The following is a 15,751-nucleotide window of genomic DNA, read 5'->3' on the forward strand; positions in this document are numbered from 1 at the left end:
ACGAGCAGGTTCTCCCGAGCTGACATCAGAAAGGGAGAACAACCCCCTACAGCAGGGGTATTCAAGTCCAGGCCTCGAGGCCCGGTGTCCTACATGTTTTCCAACCAACCTTCCATTGAAGCTCCTTATTGGCTAAACATACCTGATCCTGGAAATTAGCAGCAGATAAGGCAGGATTTCTGGAAAACCTACAGGAAGCTGGCCCTCGAGGCCTGGATTTGGGCCTCTCTGCTGTAGGTTTTCCAGAAATCCTGCCTTATCTGCTGCTAATTTCCAGGATCAGGTATGTTTAGCCAATAAGGAGCTTCAATTGAAGGTAGGTTGGAAAACTTGTAGGACACCGGCCCTCGAGGCCTGGATTTGTATACCCCTGCCCTACAGGAAGAGTCAGTGCTGTCAGCAGGCTAACACAAACACATATAAAGCATTTCATTGCATTGTAGACCTGAGTTGATACTGCACATGACAAATAAAGCTTCAATTCAATTCGTATGTTTTTCTCCACTGAGCTAATGCTGATCAGTAAAACGCTTTCATTTTAAATGCCCAATACTGCACAACTCTTCCAATTGTGCACCATTGTGTAAAGTTCTAGGTCACTCGATTCGGACGCGCCAGAAAATGGCGAACAGACTATATAGTGAATAGAGAAGGAATTAGGGAAGAAGTTTCAACCTAACAACAATAACACGTATTTAGAATGTTGTTTCACAAACACAGACTCGCTAAAGTTAGCGTTTGATTAGCATCTACTTTTAAGTGAAAGGGAAATTTAGCCACAAAGGCTAAGTTTAAACCTGTACACTTGTTAAAATCATTGAACTAGCGCGCCCGACCGCACGTTTTTTTTTTTCTGTCTGTGACTCGGTACCAAGTGAGCCATGGACCGATACTGGTACCGGTCAGAGCCTGAGGGTTGGGGACCGCTGTCTTAAAGTTCACAGCTGCCCTAAATGTAAGGTTGTCTTCACTCATTCTTTGGGGATTTTTGTTAAAACAAAGAAACATGCAAAAGTTTCTGAACTGATATCTACCTAAATCAGCCTTACTGTAGGATAATACTCAAATGTCCTTTTTACAAGTTTCCACAAGACGGACATTTTATTTGACTGAATCTTCATTCTCTGTAAAATGTTTGCAGCTGGTTTGAACTTTGTGATGAAGATTTTCCCGTAAATGTCAAAGTGGAGGCTAACAATCGGACACTTGCTTCACTACTTCACTACTTTTAAGGTGTCATGGATAGATAAAGCTAAATAAATGACATATCCGTCAGTTTATTTAGCCAGAGCTTGTTCTGCTACATGAGAACAACTGTCTCAATAATTCCATGTTGAAAAAGACTCCCGTTTTTTTTTTTTTTTTTTTTTTTTTTTTTTTAACAGCAGCTTTATTGTCCTAAGTCAAACGCTCTTATTCGGTTTCCTCAATGACTGTTTATCATTGGCTTAGATACAGAATGGAAGGTGGAACAAGTGCAGTTAGCCAACAGACTAACAGTGTAAATGTTCACAGACATATTAACATTTTTACCCAACAAGCGGATATACCCTGTAACAAATGGAGGCCTAAAGACAGATGGAAAAATTGCAAAGATTGCTTAAGGTTCTGGTTCAATAAACGCTAAAAAAGGTCTAGTATAACACAGATCTTCATTTGACCTTCGACTGTAGCATGTTACATCAGCGAAAGGCTTTTTAAAGTCCCACTTCAACTATATTATTTTCTTTCATAATGTCGTTCCCAGTGATCTTTTAATTTTTTGATGCAGTTTTTAGCCAAAAATTAAAACACTTTAGTTGTTATTTAAGATGTACAGTATTTTAGGCCCAGTTACAGTAGCTCTTTAGGAATACAATTCTGGTTTGAGGGCGGTACTGCTGGAGCAGAACAACCCTGCCCCCTCCCATTTGCTTAGAGCTCTTTGCGTGAGCTTATAGCCTCAAGCTAACATTAGTGGCAAAAAATTATTGATAAGCAATATTGGTTCAATCAAGTCATACAATTTTGAGCCAGAATTGAAATTCGTTACAACTTGAGTGTTGAATTCTCATATTTTCCACATCTAATCGCAAGTGGGCCAGAGTGCGCAGAAGGGGAGAGGAGACTTTGGCACACTCATTTCAGTAGCAGCGTCATTAGTCTGAGAATTATCAAGCATTCATTTTTAATCTGCTCTTGATTTGAATGAAGTTATGATCATAAATTCTTTTATTCAGGTCCTCTATTATGAGACAACATATTCAAATACATTTGTGTTCAAATAGGATTTCATCTAAAACTTAAAAAAAAAAAACAATTTATCAGTAAAATTTAATGAAGAAAGAGTCCTATCATGCCTGGCTGGCCTGTGGGACGCCAGAGGAAGCTGACAGGTATGGCCCATCAAAGCGAGTTGCAGCGTGGGTCGTTGTTGAGTCAAAGTCTAAGTCTAAGACCTGACCGGAGAAAGGTAGTTTCCCCTTTCTGGCTGGAGTTCTCCTGTCCCAAGTGGAAGAATTTAAGTATCTTGAGGTCTTGTTCACGAATGAGGGATATAGGTGTGTGAGACTGACAGGTGGATTGGTGCGGCATCCGTGAGCTTCACTTTTTAGAGTTTTAGAGTTCCTGACCACACACCCCAGAGAATTATTGTTTTCTTTGATTAGATTGAAAATACTCTTAAATAGATGACAGAAAAAAAAACTGAAGATCTATTTACAATATAACTAAGTTTATTTAACTTATTTGACAAATTTATACTTTAAAGAGTTCCGATTTATTTTCAAACCTTAACAATATTGTGGTTTATTGTGTAATATTATTGTGTTATATTAACACAATAAGAATTTAAACAAAGACAATCAAACAAGTTTAAAAAAATAATAATTTTGGATGGGAAAACTAATAAACTATCCATCACATCCTACAGTGAGACATGTTATCTTCAACACTGCAGAATGATTGCTTCAGGTATTCTACATTACAGCTTCTATTCATCTGTTTTCCATTCCTGCGTATGAGGGTTGCTGGAGCGTATCACTGCGACTGATTAGGGCGGGCTACGTTCTGGATCGTTTGCAGTTTGCGGTCCATCACAGGCTCACATACTTTCTCACACCTAAGAGACAATTTAGGGTAATTCAATACAACTATGAATCCAACTATGTTTTTGCACCGTGAAAGAAAGCTGGAGAACCTGAAGAAAACCCACACAAGCATGTGGAGATCATGCAAACTCCACACAGAAAGGTCCCTTAAGCCGTTTTAACCATTTGAGACGAGAGTCCTAACAACTAATCATGCAGCCTCCTATTCCACAACTTAAGAAAGGTTTAAAAAATTTGACTTGAATGAACAAAAAAAATCTTGTCATATTTGGTCTCTTGTGCATTAAATACTCACAGTGAATGCCAAGAATGATGAGTCCAACCAGAAGGAGAACACTCAGCACTCCCAGGAAGGTAATAACACCAAATAAGCAACCCCTGTTGGACTTAATGTAAGCTATGAGGGAAAGACAATTGTAACTGTAACCACAACAGAAAACTATGAAGTGAATAATTGTTATATATGTAAGTTCACTCTTACCTGGTGGAGTTGATACAGAAAGTTGGCAGACATGAGTTTTGGGTTCAAAATTTAGATAAATGGCTTCCATTACAAGGATGTTAAGTCAAAGAACGTGGGAAACGTGTAAAGATTGATGTGTTCACTGAACAGCTGTAGCTGTTCTAGGTTATCACTGATGTGGTAGGAAGTTAATGCCATGTGACAGTGATAGCATTGTGACAGGAACTGGGGTAGGGTGATTTAAGTGTGGGAACTAAGTAGAACTTCAATTGAATGTAACTTGTTTATTTGTTTATGATGAAAACTTCCAGCAATATAGCTTCTCTCTTTGGACAATGCAAGACATCCTAATTTCTGATATTTTTTTAAATTCATGAAAGTAATTCTAAATGCTTCACACAGACGTAAGTGCAGGTAAAATGGAACATGGGCCTCTTTTAGACTGTGTTCCATTTTAGCATGCCAGTAGGGGTGTAGACTCCAAATATTTGGTCCCACCAAACACATTCTGAGCCCCCAGCAAAAACTGTTAGACCAGCAAGTAACATACTTTAAAACACAAACATTTTCCCTGGTGTAGAGATCTGGCGCTGTTCTTGAATGCCCACAAGTCTGTGATGAGTGAGAGGTAGATGCTACAGAAACTGGAATCTATAATGGACAAAGCTCTTCATCATCATCATTGTCTGCATGACATTGTGGGTACACTGAGCAGCTCCTTTAATCAGAATCTTACATCGCTGCAGGAAGAAACACTTTTACAGATCTTTCTTCCTGTCAACTAAGTCAACAGGTGGTGCAACCCGGCGTACATCTCCGCTAAAGAACAGCTCTGCTCTGCAAACATCGAGCTACTCGCTGTGGTCATGCGGCCGTACTATCTCCTGAGGGAGTTTTCACACGTTATATTGTGGTTACCTGGGTGACCCTGAGCTTAAAGCCCTGCTGAACCAGAAGAAGAGGGCTTTCGCTTCAGGAGACAGAGAGGAGCAGAGGAAAGTTCAACATGAACTCCAGAGCAAGATCAGGTAGGCCAAGGACAGCATCAAGAAGAAGCTGGAGGAGCGGCTGGAAGAGAACAACACACGGGATGTGTGGAGAGGACTACAGAACATGTCAGGATTTGGAGAGAGTAATACCTGAGTGAGACCTGATGGAGACCAGTGGTGGGCCAATGAGTTAAACCTGTTAAAAAACAGGTTTGATTCTAACCCCTCTCCCTTTGCATCTATCTCTCCTCCCAATTCTTAACATGTCTTCTGTCCACCATCTCCCTCCACCTTGCCCTGGTCATCTTCACAGCTTCCTTTTTCCCTGTTTTTGTCCCACTCCAACTGATTACATCGCCAGCCCCCTTTGACTTCCACTCCCCCCTCTCCTTTACATCAGACCAAGTGAGGAGGGAATTCAAGAGACTGAAGACCAGGAAAGCTGCAGGACCAGACGGCATCAGCCTCAGACTGCTCAGGTGCTGTGCAGGTCAGCTCTGTGATGTACTCCGGTACATCTGCAACCTGAGCCTGAGTCTGGGGAAGGTCCCTCTCCTGTGGAAGACCTCCTGTGTGGTTCCGGTTCCAAAGACATTGCACCCAAAGGAGCCCAACCAATACAGGCCAGTCGCCCTCACCTCCCACCTCATGAAGACCATGGAGAGACTCATCCTTAAACATCTCCGCTCTGTGGTGAGCACCACAATTGACCTGCTGCAGTTCGCCTACAGGCCAAGAATCGGGGTGGAAGACGCCATCATCTACCTGCTGCATCGGGCCTTGACTCACCTTGAGACGGCTGGGAGCGCTGTGAGAATTATGGTTTTTGACTTCTCCAGCGCCTTCAACACCATCCAACCTGAACTGCTACAAGGGAAGCTGGTAGGATGGTCCATGGTCCATCCTACGATGGTCCTGACCAACTGGCCACAGTATGTGCGTCTGCACAACTGTGTCTCTGAGGTGGTGGTCTGCAGTACTGGAGCCCCTCAGGAACAGTACTGTCACCGTTCTTCTTCACACTCTACACCTCGGACTTCACTTACAACACCAACAGCTGTCATCTGCAAAAATACTCAGTTGATTCAGCTATTGTGGGCTGTGTGTCTGAGGGCGGTGATGCAGAGTATAGGTCAGTCATTTTGGACTTTGTGAGCTGGTGTGAGAACAACCACCTGAGTCTGAACACCAGCAAGACCAAGGAAATGGTGATTGACTTCCATAGAAGGATGGTGGTCCACACTCCGGTGAACATCCAGGGAGATGAAATAGTCACTGTCGACAGTTTCAAGTACCTGAGTGTTCACCTGAACAACAAACTGGACTGGTCCCACAACATCGATGACCTTTACAAGAAAGGTCAAAGTCGCCTCCACCTCCTGAGGAGACTGCAGTCCTTTAGGATGTCCAGACATCTGCTGAGGACATCTTATGATTTGGTGGTGGCCTCGGCTCTTTTCTACTGCAGGGAAGCGAGCTGCACTGAAGAAAATCAACAAGCTGGTGAGGAGGGCCAGATCTGTCCTGGGCTGCTCGCTGGACTCTGTGGAAGAGGTGGGTGTGGTGGCTGCCGCCATCACAGGTCAATCAGGGAAGTAAATGCATCACACACCATATTTCTATTGTGGTTTACATTTATTAATATGTATTTTTTTTTTTTTTGAGTTGCTGGCCTCAGAAGACCATGGTGCTTGCTGTTGATGCCGCCATCTGCTGGATGAATGAAGTCAGGCCTGACAAACCCAACATGAGCACTTGGCAGCAATCAACCACAACGGCAAGCAGCTGAATGGACCTTATCATGGCCAAGAGTGGGGGGGATATATTAATATTTTTATAGACAAATATCATTTGCTTCAGTTTCTAGTTATTGTCATTAATTTCTTAAAGTCAACTTTATGTTAGATTTAGTTAACACTTTAACAGATGTATTATTTGTTTTGGAATATTGTTTGTAGTTAGAGTTTGTCCTTTTCAGTTCCCCCTTTTGTTTCTTAAGTGGATTGATCACCCACTATATATGTTCCCTTGTGTCTCTGTTTAAGTTAGGTCAGTTTTCAGTCTGTTCGAGTTCATGTTACTTTGCTAACTTATGTTGCCTTTTGCCTGAGTTCCCTTATTGTTTAGCTGACCTCTTTTAAGGGCCCAGTGTGTTATTTAAATCATTTTTTTAAAAGAAAATTAAATTTCAAACTTTTTTGATACATTTTGCATTCTGTCCTGCTTTTTGGCTGCTTGGTCCACCACAGTGGGTGAGAGGAGGATGTTGTCCAAACTCAGATCCATCATAGACAACGGCTCTCACCCTCTGCATCAGACTCTGATGGGGCTGAAAAGTTATTTCAGCTGCAGACTGAGACACCCTCAATGTAGAAATGAGCTTTACTGCAGATCATTCCTCTGCACAGCCATCAGAATGTACAACGTTGCTGATTATATTTAAAATTTTAAATCAGCTTTTATGTATATATAGTCATTGTAGATAGGTGTGTATATTATTTATATTCATATTTATGTTTATATGAATATGTGTGTTTGCAAGTTTGTAGATGTATCTGTGTTTATATTTATATACTGTATACGTGTATTATGTTAATATTCTATATGCAATTTTTTTTTACTTCTTCTGGTGCCATGACAGATTAATTTATCCCTCTGGGATATGAATAAAGTTCAATTCAATTCTATTAGGCTCTACAACGTCTATTTTGTTCCTTCCTTGAAAAAAAATAAATGTTTATCCATTTTTGACCTACTCATTTTAATATAGTTACCAGTGCCTGGGACAATATCCATCCTGAAACAAAAACAATTAATTATGTTAAGTAGCCCTCATGATTTACTAACTGTACACCATGGGTTTATTTGCCCCCCCCCCGGGTCCATGAACACTTACTGTAACATCCAAAGTCATGTATGTCAAAGTGTCTTTGGGAAAGACATTGAACCCCAAATTGCCTCTGGTGGAAGGTTGGAGCCAGTGTGTGAATGTGTGTGTGACTGTAAAGTGCTTTGAGCCCTATAGGAAGGTACGAAGGTAGAAAAGCGCTATACTAGTATAAACCATTAACCATTTTACATACTCATTGACTCAAATATTGTATGTCTTTGGTCCATTGTAGTCTGCCAATATCCACTATCTGCTGAACAAGTTTATTGAATATTTATTTTAGGAGTGTCAAATTCCCCCGTTGATCATGATTAATTGAAATTAATTGAATGAAAAAGCAATTGAATACATTACGCTTCCATAGTTCAGATATTGATAAAAGATCACAGTCATTTAATGTTCAAATTTTTATATATTATTTATCTCACTTTCAGGTTTAGCTGCAGATATTTTCTTTGCCTTAGAAAAATAAGCAATTTTTTGTAAGGTTGAGTGACAGAGCAGCTCTTGTACCTTTTAACTATTCTGAGAGGTTAAGAAATTATTTTAAAAAAATCTTGGCAAAATTTTAATGAACAATAATCCATTTATCCATCCATCTTCTTTCACTTAACGAAAAGAATGAAAGATCATTTTCAAACAAATTAAGTTGCTCTTTTTTCACAGAGCCCCTGCGATGAAGTTTTACATGAAGCATCATTCCAGATTCCAGAGTACTCAAACACGAATTGAACACAGTCTTCCTCTCCGTGCTCTCCACCACCATTATCAGGCTGACGACCTCCCCAGAACCTGTTGGAAAAAAAAGATTTTTATTCAAACAGAATAGTCAAATAAGAACTTGAATTTTTAAAGCAAAAAATATTTAAATTCATATATATATATATATATATATATATATATATAGAGAGAGAGAGAGAGAGAGAGAGAGTTTCCACCAAATAACTTTTTTCCATACTCAGCCTTTTTCCCTATATATACATATGTATAAATGCCCCTCTCACCCTCTGCGAATGCTTTCTCCTCCAAGCTTGGGTCCTCTACTAGAGGCCTGGGAGCTTGAGAGTTCTGCGCAGTATCTTAGCTGTTCCTAGCCCTGCACTTTTCTGGACTGAGATGTTTGAGGTCTCTCCAGAGATCTGATGTAGCCACTCCTCCAGTTTGGAGATTACTGCCCTTCGAGTGCTCCAATTATAATGGGTACCACAATCACCTTCACACAACCCCAAACTCAAAATGGGAAACACCTCCGAAAGTGGTAAAGAATGAGAGAGCAAAGCTCCTGTGGGACTTACAGATACAGACTGGAAGGATGGTAATGGCGAACCAACCAGACATTGTAGTGGTGGATAAAGAACAGAGGATATGGCAGTACCAAGCAATGGTAACATCAAGAAGAAGGAACATTTCAAACTGGAGAAATACCAGGGACTCAGAGAGGAGCTGGAGAAAGCTTGGAAGCTGAAGGTCAAAGTGGTGCCCATGGTAATTGGAGCACTCGGGGCTGTAACCTCCAAACTGGAGATCCCTGGAGAGACCTCAGACATCTCAGTCCAGAAAAGTGCTAGGAACAGCTAAGATACTTCGCAGGAGCCTCTGGTGGAGGACCCAAGGACGGAGAAGAGGAATGTAAAAACGACCAAATGCCATCACAGCGGAAACCACATGTGCGCATACTAGTGCATGCCCACCACCCAAAGTTGGAAGACGCTTGGTGAGAAATGTCGAAGCTGTGCAAATCACAAGAATCTTCTGCAGGATTTTTCTTTTACAGCTCTATTCTGATAGGTTAAAGACTTGGTGTCATATGATTCTGGTCTGGCATAACCACAATTATTAATTTCTTCTTCATGATTGATTTGCAGTCAAATGACGATTCTGTGAAATAAAGAGTAGAATCCATATGCCACTACTAAATCTGATTCCCTGATTGGTCAAATATTAACCTGATTTTTAGATTAGAAATGGTTTATTTCAAGCAATCAGGAAAACAAAAAATAATACTTCCTGTGCAATACAGTCAGTCAACAGAAATTTAGATTCATAAAGACATGTCAAACACAGAATTACTAGATAGATAGATTTATAGATATATAGAGTGAGAGGAAGCTAACTTAATTTAACTTTGTACACATGAAAAAAGGTTTTATCTAAAGTGGTTGTAAAGAGACACATTTTGGATGACAAGAGCATCATGTGTTCATTGTTGTGTGTAAGTCTCTGGGGTAATGTTTGTGCTATTTCACACCACTGCATAGAAAAACAATCAAATGAAAGGAACCAAACCACCCACCACCCGCCCCCACTGTGCTTGTGTGGCACTGATCGGAGTGAACACTCACTTCAGAGTCAGAGGACTTCCATCTACCCATTTAAAGGTTCCCTCCTCGGCTTTGTCAGACAATCCAATCCAAACAGGTTTCTTTTTGAAAGCAGAAATGAATTTCTGAAAATAAATAAATAAAGATTATAATTTTTTTGTTTGTTTTTAATAGATAGGTCACAATACAGTTGTTGAGTTTGACTAGTCAATGGATGGTGAGGATATAACGGGGTAGCTGTGATAATCAAACACCACTATTATTTTATTAATTATTTATTAAGGTAGCGCCTACTCCCATTCCAACATACCTAAATTGCTTTGTTGGACATTATTATTTGTTGTTGTGGTTGTTATTTTAGCTATGTTGAGATCATCTCTTTTATTTTCACTTCTTCATTTACTTGTTGGAAAGAAATTAATAATAATAAAGATGTAATCCAAAACAGACATAAACTAAAATAACAATGCACCTTTTCCTCACGGCTGTTCATCACCACCAGATCTGCTCCTTTGTTTTTACAGAAGTTCCTTGCTTTATCCCAGGACCCTGACTCTCCAGAGAAGTAGTAACAAGAGGAACGAAAGTATATCCATCCCACAGGACATCCTGTCTTTCCTGGAATACATGTAAATAAAAAAAATGACATAATTAACACATTACTTGAAAAAACACATTTTGTTCCTTTTTTTAATCTACATAATCTGAATGAACAAAAGTTCTGCAAAAATTCATGGAAAGTCATTTTCTGTTCCTCATGCTTGGTGTCAGGAAATAGTTTTAACACGTCAGTTATTCTTGTATGCAAAAGTTGCAACAACATTAGAGTCTGGACTGTTCTGAGCTCAAACATCAATCAATGGGGAAGTTTTTGGTATTTTCACCAGTGCTTAACATAAAGCTTAATTTACCATAGGTGTTATCAAATGTTGACAGCTCCGTAGGTGATACTTTTGTGCCACATTTTTGCAGAATTAGGGTGTAATAGTTCGTGCAAAGGCAACACCATCGAAGTGTTTTGTTGTATTCACAGCCAGACTTTTTAACAGTCTGATTCAAAGAAAAAATTTGCATTGGTATTACATAGTATTCTACATTTCTAAGATGCTAATCTTTGTTCATTTATTAACTGCAATTTATTATATATATATTAGGGCTGTCAGATTTGTCGCGTTAATTACGCGTTAATTTGACATGTGCGTGACGCCGACAAATTTTTTGACGCATTAATCGCAGATTTTCTCATAACTGCCTTTCCATACCGCGCGCGCGGGCATCCCTCATCTCCCTCTAACTCACCGGCTGCTCTCACTAGATCACGGGCGGGTCTCCAACCACCGAGCTGCGAGCTAAAACCGGCCCGGCGCTTGGACCTGGAGAGCTCCTGCACCCTAACCCGGCTCCGGTTCGCGTCCAGTACCACGTCTGGTCTTACCGGCTCGCATCCGGCGCCGCGTCCCAAGAGCTGCGGACCCCCGACATTCCGAACAGCAAGCTCACCGGGGGACGTTTTAAATGTTCTGGAGGTTTAAGCGTGATCCAGCCCCAGCATAGCGGTCTGTCTGCCGGCATATTCATTGTGAGCTCCGCTGGACACGTCGCTGCATCGAGCTGCAGCCAGAGAACACGGCGGAGTAACAGACTGTCAAACTATCCACAGTGTATCCCGCTTTTCTCAGTCTTTAATGTTTTAAAAAACAAAAGTTAATTGGAAATGATAAATCTCTATTTCATTTATTACTGCTGTTCAGAGGAGGAAAAGATTTGGTCCTGACAAAAAATGAACATGAAAGTGTTATGGAAATTTTATTTCTGATGTTTTTATTTTATTTTACTGAACGTTGATTGAAGTTTTGAATTTAAAATGCCCTTCACTTGCACTTGGGCTTTTGTTAGGCATTTTATGTTACAGCCTTTTATTGTCAATAAAGTTTATCTCAATACAATGTTACAAAATAAATTATTTCTGATGAAAACTATTAATTTTGCCATTCTTGTTTTCATAATTAATGTAGAACTGCTAAATTCCATAAAGCACACATTTTTTTTCCTTAAAAAAGGCCACATATGAATTTGCGATTAATCGTGAGTTAACTATGAACAATGCGATTAATCGCGATTAAAAAAATTTAATCGCCTGACAGCTCTGTTATATATATATATATATATATATATATATAACTAGAATCAATTTTTCAAAGAAATAAACTCTAATTTATGTTTTTCAATACTGACTCCATTAACTGTACCACACTATAATTATTAATGGCTTAAATGTTTCCATAGACTAGTAGTTCAAGTTTTGTAAAATTATGAAAGATGCTGCTTTTATACTTTTTCAATCTTCTGTAGTCTCATGTCTCAAAGTCGTTTCTTTTTGCATATTTTTATTCTTGTTCAACACTATTCCTATTTGTTTTCCTCACAATTTTATATCTAGTTTACAGCTGTTTATATTTCTTATTTCTAAGCAATACTTTGAAATAATGAATCTTTTAATTATTATCACGAGACAAATTTAGACTTTCTTGATCCCCAAATGAGCTTGTTACAGCACCGTAACAAGAAGACATATTGCACTATAAACTTCTGCATTATTAAGTACAAAGCAGAAAATCAGACCGATAATTAATTAGTACAAAATAGGGAACTATAGTATATACGTATGATCATAGGAAAAACACGATAAAGTAATAGTGAAATAGAAAATTGTAATGATTTAATCCATAATGTGATTACACTTTAAAAGTTCTGTACATCATTGCACAGAACGCAATTAGACATGATATTTCACATATCCGTTGTATCCGTAATATGCATTGATGGTGTAGTGGACTGCAGATAAGGGGCTGCCCAACATCCCCACTGTCTCATCAGGGGGCGGCTGCTGTATCCTCATCAACTTTATCGGCATGGAGCTACTTTTGAGACAACAAACTCCAATATTAGAATACGTGTATAATTGGCTATGATGGCACTAGGTCGTTTTCACATTACAGTAAAATAAGCCCATCATGTCTCAATCAAAATTGTATTTTTTCTATATTGATTATCGATTAATTTCATTTCAAAACTATTTTTTAATAGTAGAGTTCAATTCGGTGCGATTAACAACTTGTCTCAGACAGATCAATCTTGTTGGATCGTACAAATATAAATTAATTTATTAATTAGTCGTCACACATCTAATAGAGTAACAATTTGACTTTTTTAGTAATTTCTGGTTACTTCAGTAAAGTGATTCACTTTCCAAATCCCGAAAACCATTTGAAATACATGAATTATTCTGCATTTTTTGGATTGTATTAAATTGTCCTTCAATCATCCAGAATTTGTGTTATATATTTATTTAAAGTAATATTGTATATTGTGCAATTCATTTTAAATGTAGCCGTTTTAGGTTTAAATGATTTTACTGAATTTCTTTGTTGCATCTGTGTATCTATAATTCTTAAAGGAAAATTTGAGATTTTTAGCCAAAAATTGTGTATATTTTAGCTAAATTAAACCAAGTGTTTTTACAGAAAACCGTTCATTGATGATTCAAGGATAACAATCAATTAATCACCACTTATTTTTTGTTATGTACTAATTTTCCTTTTAGGAATCCATTTAAAAGCCAGGTGCAGCATCAATTTCTTCACAAATGTTTATTTTTAAAATGGTGTAACAATTAACGGGCTTAATTTAAATTTCTACAATCCAACTTGATCGATCTGAGTTGTTAATCAAATAAAATCGATCTATACCATTAAAAGTTAGTTTTAAAATGAAATACATTTATTGTATTGATATTGGATTTTATTATGATGTAAAAATGAGTACCATCACAGTAAACAACATACATGATGGCAGCAAAAAATGGTCAGATCATCATTACAGTCCAATATGTGGAAACTCTTTTGTAAAGTCATGTGACCATACAATGCCGTATAAAGTTCTAGTAATGTTCCCTTGAGATTATTTTGATGTGGGAAAACAATAGTGGGCTAAACTTTATAAAACTAAACTATGAATGGATTTGCCATTAGTTCTTGTTTAATTGCCTGTTTGTACGGGTATTTGTACGGGCAAGAAATTCAAGAAAACTGGAAAACTACACCTGCACTGTTCAGTACCAGGTATTTATCTAAGTCATATTGGTTAAATTTTTGGCTAAAGATGACCTGAATCAATTTTAGGTCAATGAATCGGATCAAATTGGATAGTTAAAAATAAATCAGTATTATGTCATCAACCACAAATCCTGATATGAATCAAATTAGTGTTAAAATGTATCCTTACTGTCCTATTTTTTAATACAAGATATTCATTCTTACCCTGTTCAAAGTCCATCAGCTTCTTGGTTGTTTCAATGAGGCTGGAATTCATCCTCTCAATGACAGCATTCAGGTGCTCAGTCAAATTGTCCTTGTTGGCAGAGATTTCTGACAAGTTTCTGACTGACACAACATCTGGAATGAAATCAGGGCAAAAAAGTTTAAAATACCACTAACAACTACACCATGCAGCCTCCTATTCTACAACTTAACAAAGGTTTTAAAACAATATTTTGGATTGAATGTAAAATAAAAAACACTGCTTGTCAGATTTGGTCAGTTGTGAGTGAAATACTCACAGAAGAAGCTGAGAATGGCGAGTCCAGCCAGAAGGAGAACACTCAGGATTACCGTGAAAGTAATAACACAGAGATGGCATCCCCTGTTAGACTTGATGGAAGCTAGGAGGGAAAAAAATGTAACTGAAACCACAAAAGAAAGCCAAAAAATAGGTAATTGTTTTTTGAGTTCTCTCTTACCTGGTGGATTTGATACAGAAGGTTTACAAACAGTATTTTTAGAAACATTTGCATAAATGTCTTCCATTGTAAGGATGCAAAGTCAAAGTGTGACAGACTGAGGTGTTCACTGAACAGCAATTGCTCTTTAAGGGTATTGTTTATGTAGTGTGAGGTTAATGCTATTGATAGTAATGACAGGAAGTAGAAGGGTGTGAAGTGAATGAACCACAGGAAGAGGATCAGTAAACTGGTGTGAAGATCTGTTCATCATCCTCACCCTCTGCATGAGATTGTGGGTCTACACTGGTCAGCTCATTTAGTCAGAAACTTTAACACCTCGCTACAGGAAGAAACATTTTAACAGATATTTCTTCCTGTCAGTTCTTAGGCTCTACATTTCATAGACAAGACAGTTATTAATGTTTTTTAGTAGAGTTAGAGTAACAGAGTAATTATGGAAGCGTTTGTGTCTCATAATTTAAAATTAAGGTCAATACTGGAAATCCTATTTTTTTTTTTACAATTTCCCTTCATTACTTGTGTCTTAAATGAAATTTAAAAGCTATTATCAGAACAGCTCTTTCTCTTTGTTCTTCAACACAGCTCATTCTCAAACTTAATTTAAATGATAAAAAAACGACATTTGACATTTCATTTTCAAAAAGTTCTTTAGTAATTTTGTCCCAAAATTCAATAAGAAATATCACATTTGAAAATGAAAATGCATACACAGAAATGCTTTCTCCTTTTCAAAATGCAACTGCATTTCTCGTCTTTTAAATAAAATAAAAAAGCAATGTTCTGGCTGCCCTTTATCACCGGTTCTGTTCATAGTCTTTAGGGACAGAATTTCTAGGCGGAGCCATGGGCCGGAGGGGGTCTGGTTTGGGGAGCACAGGATTTCCTCTATGCTCTTTGCAGATGATGTTGTTCTGTTGGCTCCATCAAGCCAGGACCTCCAGCATGTATTGGAGCAGTTTGCAACCGAGTGTGAAGCGACTGGGATGAGGGTCAGCACCGCTAAGTCTGAGGCCATGGTTCTCGACTGGAGAAAGGTAGTTTGTCCTCTCTCGGTGGGTGGAGTGCTCCTGCCTCAGGTGGAGGAGTTTAAATATCTTGGGGACTTGTTCACGAGTGAGGGAAGATCGAAGCGTGAGATCGACAGGCGGATTGGAGCGGCGTCCACCATTTTGCGGTCTCAATTTACTGGACAATCTTC

General features: G+C 38.6%; 1 protein-coding gene across 1 annotated transcript; it reads right to left on the minus strand.

Annotated features, from left to right (window-relative positions):
- Nucleotides 1-7,899: 7,899 nt before the first annotated feature.
- LOC112155216 (C-type lectin domain family 17, member A-like) lies at nucleotides 7,900-14,473 on the minus strand. Its single transcript, XM_024286732.2, has 5 exons — nucleotides 14,371-14,473; nucleotides 14,072-14,206; nucleotides 10,225-10,370; nucleotides 9,774-9,877; nucleotides 7,900-8,223 (listed from the first exon to the last, which is right to left on the minus strand). Exons 2-5 carry the CDS (start codon nucleotides 14,121-14,123, stop codon nucleotides 8,076-8,078), a joined length of 450 nt encoding a protein of 149 aa, XP_024142500.2. The 5' UTR covers nucleotides 14,124-14,206; nucleotides 14,371-14,473; the 3' UTR covers nucleotides 7,900-8,075.
- Nucleotides 14,474-15,751: the final 1,278 nt, after the last annotated feature.

This window comes from Oryzias melastigma, linkage group LG21, assembly GCF_002922805.2.
Source record: "Oryzias melastigma strain HK-1 linkage group LG21, ASM292280v2, whole genome shotgun sequence".
NCBI lineage: Eukaryota > Metazoa > Chordata > Actinopteri > Beloniformes > Adrianichthyidae > Oryzias > Oryzias melastigma.